Below are 11,364 nucleotides of genomic sequence, written 5' to 3'. Positions count from 1 at the left end.
GAGGATATGCAAGTAGACCCAGAAAATGGAACTGAACCTAGATGTTAATGTATCTGGGGGTGAAAACAAGACCTGCCATAATATTGGCTAAAGCGTTGCGATTTGTGCTATAGGTTAAAGTGCAAATTGCAGGTTTTAGTTAGAGGCCCTAATGAAATTACTTGGACATTGATATTAAAACTACTCCAGGGCTGCATGAGAACTTGAAGATTGGTCTGTTATAAATGCCAGGTACTGGCTCTGTAAAAAGAAGTTAGGATACCTCGGTGACTCAGTTTATAATCCCAGGGTCCTGAGATCCAGCCCTGTGGCTTCCTGGTCATCACGTAGTCGTCTTCCTCTCCCTTTATGACACCCCTTCCCTCCCATCCTCTTCTTAAAACCTTACTTCAGAAATAACGGTCTGAGGGATCCTGAGGGATTTCTAAATATGGGAAAGGGGAATAATAAATCACTTGAAGTCAATTGTACATATATTTTTGTAGTAACAGGAATCCAGCTCTTCAGGAATACCAAAAGGAATTTTTCTAGTGTTTGGGTGCAACTTGGCTGTGGAAATTAGCATACGGTGGTTTGAGCCTCGCTGAAAAAAAAACCTTGGGGGTGGGGGTGGGGGGGAACCTTCAAAAAAAAAAAAAGTAGAGGCTTTAAAACTAAAGATAGGGGGAAACAGCCCTATGGTATATAGGGTAAAGCTTTCCATATCAAAAGAACCATACTAAAAAAAAAAAGAGAACCATGCTTAGCACTAATTGGCTTCCCTGAGTCATAGCCTTGATTTGAGGGTAGTCCTTTTTTCGTCCTTATTTATCTCTTCCTGAAGGAGGAGTATGTGTCTGGGGGAAAAAGTGGGTGCCTCCTAAGCCCTTATGGCTAGGAAAGATTCAGAAGAGTATTTTGTACCCTTCTAGATAACCTATCAGCTACTCCAGCCTATCCCCACCCCTCCAAGCAAGACCCCCTCGGAGCTGCAGTACAGGATTTTCTGCTTTCAAATGACTACTGAGACCACTTAGTATAAGCCAGGCATCCTTTCAGAAGTGTGTTACAGGCGTTTATTCAGTCCCCACAACAAGCCTAAGAGGCAGGGGTCATTAGGGGATGATTACCCTTTATAAAGGTTCTGTAACAAGTAGCTTATTGGAGCAGAGCAGAGAAATAGTAATAGGAATCCCCTATTTCAAACCAGGTGGGTATTCTGAATCTGTCTTTGTTTTGATTAAGTTCTCTGAGCCTCATCTTCATTGAAGACCTCTACTATAATTCTATCAAGATCTCTACTATAATTCTTTTTTTTTTTTTTAATTTTTTATTTATCTATGATAGTCACAGAGAGAGAGAGAGAGAGAGGCAGAGACACAGGCAGAGGGAGAAGCAGGCTCCATGCACCGGGAGCCTGACGTGGGATTCGATCCCGGGTCTCCAGGATCGCGCCCTGGGCCAAAGGCAGGCGCCAAACCGCTGCGCCACCCAGGGATCCCTCTACTATAATTCTTATATCAAGAATAAATACTATATCAAAATAAAATCTCTTGCCTTGCCAAAAAGCAAAATGAGTTCCAACAAGTACCACTTATAAATAGGGATCCCAGGGGAGGAAGGATCTCAAGGGCCAGGGGACGCAGGTGGTGAGACACTGGGGCTGACCCAGCCCCGGGCTCTGCTGGCATTCTGGGGCTTTTTGGGTCTGAATGTGGTAAAAGGTAGCTCAGGAGATGGAGAGCTAGTATCCTTTGAAGGCTGGGCCAACCCCAAGAAGGCTAAGCGTTGGGCAGGAGGAGTAGAAAAGTAGGCCTTCTGCTCTTCCGAGTAGCGCTCCTGTGGTGTTACAGCATCCCGGTATGTCCAATCACGCCAATGGAAATTAAAGCCTTCAAGCAGGGTGATTCGATCAGCTCTCTTAGGCACACAGTCCAGGGGCTTTGTGGGTGGCAGGTCTGGCACCTCTATTCCTGGCAGCAGCACCACTCCTCTGATGGCAAACCAGCCCCCATATTTGGGGTGTATGCACACTCCTGCTATGTGCTGGGGAGAAAGCAAAGTAAGGTCATGGAAATCACCTTGGCACTAAGTCCCAATTACCATCATTGCAGGCTATGCTTGTTCAATTCTCAAAGGATACTGATTCCACATTCAAACCTGTCACTTTTTTAAATTTTATTTTATTTATTCATGAGAGAGACAGGCAGAGACACAGGCAGAGGGAGAAGCAGGCTCCATGCAGGGAGCCCGACGTGGGACTTGATCCCGGGTCTCTAGGATCACGCCCTGGGCTGAAGGTGGCGCTAAACCGCTGAGCCACCAGGGCTGCCCCAAAACTCTCACTATTGTAGCTGGGCTCCCCCATTCCCTCTCCCAGACAACACTTCATGAGCTTACTCTGGCTATGAGGAAGGAGGATTCTTTAAACTATCAATTTCCCAGTCTCTCTTACCACTTGTCTCCTAATCACTGCTCTGCTCCTTCCAGCCTGTAACCAGGTTTGTTTGTTTGTTTTAAGATTTTATTTATTCATGAGAGAGAGGCAAAGACACCAGCAGTGGGAGGAGCAGGCTCCATGCAGGGGGCCCGATTCGGAACTTGACCCCGGCACCCCGGGATCACACCCTGAGCCAAAGGCAGATGCTCAACCGCTGAGCCACCCAGGCGTCCCTGTAACCAGATATTAAGACAGACTAGGTTCTTTGACCTGATCTGTTCCCAGGCAGACTCCAGAAAGCATATGAGGTTGGGCTCCTGACCAGGGCACATCTTCCCCTTGTATTATGTCTACCTGTCTTGAGGGCCTTCATTTTCTCCCAGTCCCTACTGGAATATTCACACTTGCTCTCTGACCTGGGTCCCCCAGGGGTCAGCCTCCACATCCTTTCGTTGGTAGTAGTAAGCAGCTCCTGCCACATGGGCTGCAGTCTGGGCCAGAATCTTAGGGCGCCGATTAGGGTGTACCTCGTAGTCAGCGATGACTTCTATTTTCAACTCTGGGAGGTTCTGGGATAGAGATGGAAGCTCATTTCAGCATGAGAGGAATCATAACTTTGTCCTAGAGAGCCCTATATTGTGTTAACAAGGTCCTGTCCTCAGAAGTTGTTTGAAGGGAAAACATGACCTTAAATTTGGGGGAAGGGGGGCATATGGGCCCACTGTGAAGAAAATGATATTCTGTCTAGGAGGGCACATGTTTGAAGAGAGGAAGAAGACTACCTTCTATTTTGAGGGGTTGGGGCACTTGGATGATGCAGTTGGTTGAGTGTCAGACTCTTGGTTTCAGCTTAGATCATGATCTCCTGGGGCCATGAGATTGGGCCCTGCATGTCAGGCTCTGCACTCAGTGTGGAGACTGCTTGAGACTCCCTCTCCCTCTGACCCCCTGCTCCTGTGCTCTGTCTCTCTCAAATATATAAACCTTTTTTTTTTTTTAAGATTTATTTATTTGACAGAGAAAGAGCCAATGAACATATGCAGAGGGAATGGGGGGTGGGGGAGGGAGAAGAAGAAGAAGCAGGCTCCCCATAGAGCAGGGAACCCAACTTGGGGCTCAATCTCAGGACCCTGGGATCATGACCTGAGCAGAAGGCAGATGCTTAACCAAATGAGCCACCCAGGTGCCCCCAAATAAATAAATATTTAAAAAAATTTATTATGAGGGATGACTGGTCTCGGTCTTCCAGAGTCCCAGTATGGAAGAAGACCTGGCACAGCTTTGGGGAGATCCAATGTATGTGTATGTATGTATGTATGTATGTATGTATGTGTACATGTATGTGGGTGGTGGGGAAATATTGTTCTGTCCTCAAAAGGCCCCAAAGACAGCAAGAAACCTCCAGGTCTAGGGCAAAGATAGGTGAGCAATACTTAGACGATGCTGGGCTTATTCCTATTTCACTTGGAGGCTGAGGGAATTCTGGTTTGAGGTTCATATAATGAATTGCCCATGAGAGTAGGGTGAGTGAGATTGATTCCAGACCTGCGGGGCTGCTAGAAGAAGGTGGCTGGAACTGGGGTAAGATAAAGCAGAATGAAGAGAGATCATAATGTCAGGGATGGCTTTATGGTATCCTTCTGTCTGGGAAGTGGTTCTTGGCTCTATGTAGGTCTAGTCCTGCATTGAGAGCTTAAGAGAAGGTGGAAGCAGCTATAGGTTTAGAAGCTGGGGGAATATAGAACTTTGCTCACCTCTCTAACGCGGCCCAAGTGGTAGGCCACGCACTGGTCCACAGGGTCAGTCAGTTGTTGGAGGTGGCAGCTCTGAAGGAAGGGTTTGAAGGCTCGGTCAAACATGGCAGGTGTGCTGAGTACCAGAAAGGCCAGGGTAGGTCCTGGCAAGGGTAGGTGGAAGGCTGGAGGCAAGAGTGCATTATACCATGCCACCTGGAACAGAGAAAATTCAGGCCACACAAGAGGGCCAGTTTAGGCCTTTGCTAGGCCCATGCCTCACCCTAGCATTCGAGGCCTCATACATCTTGCCTCAGTCTCCCATCTCATTTCTTTTTTTTTTTTCCCCATCTCATTCATTCAGCCAATGGACTTGTACTGATGCTGCATGATGTATATTTATGGGGGCCTCCTCCATGGGGGAAATTTAACAGGGAATGTGAAAATAGAAAGGCAGAGAATTCATGAATAATTAAGAACCAAAAGAAATCATACTGTGATTAATGCAATGACAAGGCCAGATGAGGGTTCTGTGAAATTAGGAAAAGCTTCTTGGAAGCTGTTTTGAAGGCTAGGAAGGAAACTGAGAGACTGATGTGGGGAGGGAGAATCTGGTATGTATTCTAAATAGAGGTTACAGCATTAACAAAAACATGCAAAAAGGGCATATTTTCAAAAGAGTAAATTGTCCAGTTTGATAGAAGTGAAGGGTTTGTAAAGGTGAGCAGGAGAGAAGGGTGGAGAGATCAGTAGGCATGAGATTATGCCTGGCCTAGAATACCAATTTAAGGAATACAAGTCTAATTTGGTGACAATAAGAGGCTATTTTTTTTTAAAAGATTTTATTTATTTATTCAGAGAGAGAGAGAGAGAGAGAGAGAGACAGAGACAGAGACAGAGACAGAGACACAAGCGGAAGGAGCAGACTCCACGCAGGGAGCCTGACACAGGACTCAATCCTGGGTCTCCAGGATCACACCCTGGGCTGCAGGCGGCGCTAAAACCGCTGTGCCACCGGGGCTGCCCAGGGGCTAACTATTGAAGATTTAAGGAGTAAACTGATAGTTTTAGAAAGATGGGGCTTTAGTGTGGAGGATGGTTTGCATGCAAAATGATAGCAGGCAGGTTATTGCAGTAATCCAAGTGACGAATACTGGCTTGGACCAGAGCACAGAAGGGTTGGAAGGAAGGGAGTGGATTTGGGAGATTCAGGTGACAGATTCTTAAAGGTCTTGGTGTCTGACTGGACATGGGGGGAGGGAAGGAGTGAGAAGTAGGAGCCCAGGATGACCGGCTCTGTTCAGTACAGTAACTCCCACTACCCACCCAGGTCTACCTGACCCACCGGTCATTCTCACTGTCTCCATACCTGCCATCCACCACTACCTCCACACCTTTACTAACAAGTAAGCTATTACTGATGGCTTGATTACTCAAGCCATTCCTGATATTTGGGATGTACATTATCTTCCTTCCTTCTTTTCACATGTAGCTCAACTCCATTTTTTCTGGTCAGTCCTTCTCAAGTTAGACCTTTATATTCCTTTTCAGCCCTGCTGTGGGCCACTCAGTGGAAGGGGTGGGAGTGTGCTGCCTCTTAATCATCAGGCAAAGGGCTCAACCTGAGTTGATTTAGCCATGTCCAAGCACACATCTCAGCACAGGGGGCACTGGATAAAGGGGAAATGGATCTATGTAAACAAGGGGAGGTGGTGGTACCAGACTTCTGTGTCAGGCGAGTGCTCAGTTTCTGTACCCAGCCCAGCGCTGATGACTGGCAACATCATGAATTATCCTTCTGTTGGTAGATGAACAAACCAGCCAATTGTTTGCTTATTCAACAAAAGGAATGCCCTTCCCTCCTCAAATGGCCTAAATCTTAGCTAAGCAAACCTTCCAGGCCTTGCCCTGTTCTAATTCCTTTGAAGGTAACTGGTCTCAGGGGTCACTTTCTTCCTCTGAATAATGGAGGTGGCAGAGCCACACGATTACTGGATTATGTGTCTCTCATTAAAAAATACGGCATTATATGGGGGTAAAATGACAAGCGTGAGACCATTTCTCTACCCTTTCAACCAAGTCCTCGATGACACCCTGTCCCTGTAGGTCAGAAGGACATGGGGCCAGAGGAGCTCGGGAAGGATCAGAATGCTTTCGAGCTTCACGCCAGTAGCACCCAGGTCAATCATACACCTCGCCCAGCATCACAGGAGGGATGAACCAACCTGAAAGGGGTAAACCTCGAAGCCAAAAGGGCACAACATGTCCTCGATCTTCTGCTTCAGTTCTGCGACTTGTGGCTCCATAGCGCACGCTACGCGCAGAGCTTGCTGGGGAATGGAGTCTCGAGGATAATTTGGGCAGTGGCGTTTCAAGGTAGCTTGGACTCCATTTCCCAAGAACTACTGGGACCAGCAGCGGAAGAGCGTTGGCTCGGTGCAATGCATCTTGGGATATGTAGTTCATTTGGTCCTTGGGGACAACAACTACAGAAGCCGAAAGCCTCAGTTTCCCGGCAAGCTTCACGGCGGGGGTGTGAATGCTCGTGTAGCTTCCAGGGAAACGTAGTTCGGCAGCCTCCATCGCCAGTTGTCTCCGCGAGAGATGAACTCGGTTTCCCTAGTGGCGCTGCGGCTGCAAGTCCAAAATCAGACTTTCCCGGTCTACAGAACGGTTTGAACCAGGTGGCGGCTGTAGTATCTGGCACAATTTCGGGGCCAAGATGCCTGTGTCTTGCATCTGGAGAGGTCTGGATCAAGAATCGGCACTCTCAAGTCCCACCTGATATCTGCGTATCAGAGTATTTCGCCTTTCCCCTAGATTCCCCAAGCGCCGTTCCCTGCTAGTCCTAGTTTTGGCCTGATATTGCATCCCTACCTTTACTATTACTTCCTCAGTCCCCACTCTGACTTGTGGTTTTACTGGGCTGTGCCTCGGGTATTCCAGGCTAGGAGAGCAAGGCTAGGAGACGCCAGGAGGAAACCTCGCAGAAGGTTATGAGTAGGAGCCTGAGCTGGTCTGAGCACCTCGACGCACTTCTCAATGCTACTAATGGAAATATAGCCAGGATTAAGGTGAGGGGGCGCCTAGGGGTACCCGTTTGGAATTTTGGGTTTAGGGACACTGAGAGCTTATTGGCCTGTGCACTTGTTTCTTTTGTAGCAGCATCTGTATCCTCTTGGAGTCTCCACAGCAGGTAAGTGTTGTCCCTTTTCTGTCCTCCAGCCTTTTTTCTTTCCAGGATCTGCCTGTTTGTAGTGTCTGTACCTTCCACTATTCCTTCCAAATTCCAGCTGTTTTCTGTCCTGAGCAAACATCTGTTTTTTCCCCTAAAGATAGGCCTCACAATTATCTCTTACTTATTCCTTCAGCAGGAGACCTGCCTGGGACCTGGATTTCCCCTCATCATTTGCCTCCACAGTCTGGAGGCCAAGCTCAACAGTCTTGGTTAGAGACTCCCTTTGTTCCGGAGAGGCTGAGTTGGGCTGAGGCCCACAGAGAATCTTCTCTCTGGGATGAAGTTATTATTCTCCGGTCCCAGCTTCAATCCCAGGCTCAGGTAAAGCGTGGGCTCATAGGTGTGTATGTATCGTGTTTGTGTGAGATGAGGGTACCAGGTATTGGGGAAGCCCCTGACACAGTAGGTCATGTGGCTTTTCTTGCCTGAGTAGGTGACTGAGACACTGAGGAAGGCTGTGCAGGGGCTGCTGGAAGAGGGAGAGCTGCAGAAGTATCAGATCCGTGCTCTGGAAGGTACCTGGCCAGTTCCTTTTTTTCATACACATAGTTCATTATGTACGCACACAATTTTGTTACATACTTCCTGTGCAGTTGTATTTTGGTTTGCAAGTGGAGTCTCTAAGCTTGTGTGTAAAATTCTCAGAAGGGCTAACCCTCAACTTGTCCCATACAGCATCACTAAGGCTGCTGCAGGGGGGCCCAGAGCAGAGAGCCCTTCTCTTGGAGCAACGCGTGGAGGGTCTGAGAAAGGAACTGCAGTGCCTTCGAAGCCAGGTGCAGGAACAGGCCCAAGCCCAAATACAAACAGGACCACGAAAGTGCAGCGCTACTAGTGGTCTTCACCAAGAGCTGCAGAATGAGTAAGTGATGGTCAAGATCTCTCCTTCTTCAGGCCTCTAACTCCTGGTAGTGTCCTCTGGGCTTGTTGATTGGCTTTGGGGTGATACTACTGTCATCTGCGCAGGCGGCAACTCCTATGGGAGGAGTCAGAGATTCTTCGGGAGGAACTAAAGCTGCTGCGGGACCAGCTGAGTGAGTAAACAATTGGGGGTGGGTACAAGTTCACTTGTCCTCTTTTCTGGAGAGTCTTTTTGCTATCCTAGTAACTGGCTGTAGCTCTGACTGCTTGAGCGGCTCAGAAGTCTGGCCAAGTGTTTTGTCTTGCCTCCATGGTGTGAGTCTGGTCTCCCCAATCAGCTTGGAAGCTTCCCAATAGCTACAGTAGAATGCTTTGTCTCAGTTTTTTTTTTTTTTTTTAAGATTTTATTATTTATTTATTTATTTATGAGAGACACAGAGATAGTGAGAGAGAGGCAGAGACACAGGCAGAGGGAGAAGCAGGCCCCATGCAGGGAGCTCGACATGGGACTCGATCCGGGTCTCCAGGATCACGCACTGGGCTGAAGGCAGTGCTAAACCGCTGAGCCACCGGGGCTGCCCCTGTCTGTTTTCATCACCAGGATGGGCACAAGGCAGGGAGGGGAAAGGAAAGAAGTTGGAGAATAGCTCCCTTTCATTTTTTTTCTCATCTGAAGGTCAGCACCAGGAGCTGCTGCTGAAACAGATGGCTGAGGGGCAGCAAGCTCAGGCCCACAGCTGGAAGGTAGGACGAGGATCAGATCTATCTCTTCATATCTCCTTGTGGAGACCCCTTCCTTTTTCTCTCTATTCTGTTCTGCAGGCAGGCCAGGATACCCTTTTCCACTCCATCTCTTTCTCTCTTCCCTATGCTGACTCTACCCTTCTCTAAAGCTCTTCTTCACAAGCCCCCTTCTCCAGGTTGAGAAACTGTCATTGCCCACATGAGGGTTCTGTGTGTGCTGAAGATGCCAATGGTGGTGAGGGCGATTCATATTGGAGAGGAAGAGGTTTGGTCCTACCTGGGCCTATGGTTTGACAGATGTTGGAGGAGCTGCAAAGTGGCCAGGAGGGCAAGGATCAAACTGTGGAGGCTGCCACAGGACAGAGGCCCAGGATGCCCCATGCCATCACAACCTCCTCAGGTCAGGGGATGTGGGTGCTTGTGGTAGTGGAAGGGATTTGCCTCAGAGGCCAGGCACTGGGGACCAAAGTTCAGTTATCCTAGATATTTTTAAAAAGATTAAATGAATAAATAAATAAACAGAGAGAGAGAGAGAGAGAATGAGAGAGAGAGAGAGAATGAGAGAATGAGAGAGAGAACGCGCGCGAGAGAGTGTGAGCAGGAGAAGGGACAGGAGAGGGAGAGAGAGAATCTCAAGCAAACACAACTGATTGCAGAGCCCACTGTGGGGCTCCATCTGACAACCCCGAGATCATGACCGGAGCAGAAATCGAGTCGGATGCTTGACCTCCTGAGTCACTCAGGTGCCCCTCAACTATCCTAGATTTGACATGGGCTGGTAGGGGTGGTATGAGTATCTGGGTTACAGTCCATAAAGGTAGTACCGGGCATTCTATACTTGGTACAGGGTCACTGAGATATCTTTATATGTTTGGAGGATAACGGGGGAGGAGACTGGAGTCCTGGCCTTGGGACTCTCTATGCTAGGAGGGTCCCCTTGTCTGACTGTCACCATCTCTGCTTCTCATTCTGTTCCTCTTTCCAGGACCTCCGCTCACATCCTCCAGTCTAAGATTGCCCCCGTTCACTGGTTATCTTTCTTCATCTAGCTCTGAAGTCAGTCTTCTAGACAATAACAGCAGCTGGAAACCTTTTATATAGCTAGGTGAGGGTAAGGGCAGGGATCCCAGGTCTGGGTGAGGCTGAATCTGAATGTGCTTGGGTGTCCACTGCCTAATTGTTTGGCACTGGGTAGAATGGAGGTTCTGCCTCTTTGTGAATCCATCATCCTCTGTTGTTACTTATCCTAAGGTAGGCCTGTATGTTTCTCCCCACCAGACCAGGCCCACGGCCTAGTTCTAAGTATATCATGATGCTTGCTGATGGTTTGTTTTCTCTTCCCTTTCTCTCCTCTTAGATCTCCAGAGGAGCACACTTTCTAACCTGGAGCCCAGCAGCTTACAGCTATAGGCCCAGAGCCTTGAGCAGGAGAAACTCTTCTTTAAGGGCCCCACAATGTTTCTGAGTGACCTGTAAGGACTTGTAAGAGTAGTTTTGCTCACCTTCCTCTCCAAGGCCCTGTTTCTCTTGATCTAGCTGGTATCTGCCCTCTCTACTGAGGCTTGTCACTGCCTGCCTAACCCTGTCCATCAACTGCAATAAAATGTTTTAACCCTCCCTGATATCTTCTGTGAATCAGCACCCACATGGGATGGACTCAACTATACCTTTTCTTCCTCCTGTTATTTGACTGCTTCCTGCCATCTCTCTGAAGTCCACGTTCATAGATATTTATAGCTATACTGTCTGAGTGCAAGCCCTGTGTTCAGTGGAACTTGGAGATGAACGGGAGATGAGAGTTCCCATTCTGATAGGTAGAATGAGGTAGGGCAGTGCTCTGGGGCAGTATTGCTGTGGGGATGCAGAGGAGGCATTCAGGTAGGCCCTGGACCTGAGTAGTAGGAGGCTTCCTCTTCTCATCTGCAGCTTCTGCCCCTTACGACTTACCCCCGACTTACCCCCGTCTCTCCACACCTCCTAATCCTCAGCAGCCCAGCCCAGCCCAGCCCAGCTTGCATTCTGTAGCAGTTTCCTGGTCTGTTTTCTTTCAGTTTCTGCCTCTAATCTAGTGGCTTTTAGGATTGTTTGACTGTGACCTCTAGCAAGAAATATAGTTTACATTGTGGTAAATATATATGTGTCTATTTATTAAATGATATACATGTATATATTTACTAAATGAAACACATTTTATGATTTAATACTCATTGAATCACTGGGAATAATGTACCCTGATATTTCCTATCATATTAAAAAAATAGGCCTTGTGGCTATTGGTCCTGATCCTTCTATCACTAGGTTGCTCTCTAAGAAGTATATCTTTCTTTCTTTCTTTTTTTTTTTTAAGATTTTATTTATTTATTCATGAG

At 47.9% G+C, this 11,364-nt stretch overlaps 2 protein-coding genes across 14 annotated transcripts; one reads left to right on the top strand and one right to left on the bottom strand.

The window, feature by feature from the left end:
- Positions 1-1,032: 1,032 nt before the first annotated feature.
- On the bottom strand, positions 1,033-6,487 carry MMACHC (metabolism of cobalamin associated C). 2 transcript variants are annotated; one of them, XM_041738959.1, is made up of 4 exons: positions 6,378-6,487; positions 4,174-4,368; positions 2,836-2,988; positions 1,033-2,025 (listed from the first exon to the last, which is right to left on the bottom strand). In XM_041738959.1, exons 1-4 carry the CDS (start codon positions 6,456-6,458, stop codon positions 1,606-1,608), a joined length of 849 nt encoding a protein of 282 aa, XP_041594893.1. In that variant the 5' UTR covers positions 6,459-6,487; the 3' UTR covers positions 1,033-1,605. The 2 variants fall into 2 exon arrangements, with proteins under 2 accessions (XP_041594893.1, XP_041594894.1); XM_041738960.1 differs by having other exon boundaries at positions 4,174-4,245; positions 6,378-6,475.
- A 233-nt stretch (positions 6,488-6,720) lies between these two features.
- Positions 6,721-10,612, top strand: CCDC163 (coiled-coil domain containing 163). Of its 12 annotated transcripts, none has more exons than XM_041737901.1 (11): positions 6,722-6,899; positions 7,099-7,226; positions 7,318-7,348; positions 7,524-7,711; positions 7,824-7,905; positions 8,066-8,252; positions 8,357-8,424; positions 8,928-8,995; positions 9,293-9,395; positions 9,981-10,100; positions 10,353-10,612. In XM_041737901.1, exons 2-10 carry the CDS (start codon positions 7,149-7,151, stop codon positions 10,094-10,096), a joined length of 921 nt encoding a protein of 306 aa, XP_041593835.1. In that variant the 5' UTR covers positions 6,722-6,899; positions 7,099-7,148; the 3' UTR covers positions 10,097-10,100; positions 10,353-10,612. The 12 variants fall into 12 exon arrangements, 9 of the variants coding, with proteins under 9 accessions (XP_041593836.1, XP_041593835.1, XP_041593832.1 ...); XM_041737898.1 differs by having other exon boundaries at positions 6,722-6,952; positions 7,315-7,348; XM_041737897.1 differs by having other exon boundaries at positions 6,723-6,899; positions 7,315-7,348.
- The last annotated feature ends 752 nt before the right edge of the window (positions 10,613-11,364 follow it).

This window comes from Vulpes lagopus, chromosome 23 (assembly GCF_018345385.1).
Source record: "Vulpes lagopus strain Blue_001 chromosome 23, ASM1834538v1, whole genome shotgun sequence".
NCBI lineage: Eukaryota > Metazoa > Chordata > Mammalia > Carnivora > Canidae > Vulpes > Vulpes lagopus.
This window is presented reverse-complemented; position numbering and strand designations above follow the sequence as displayed.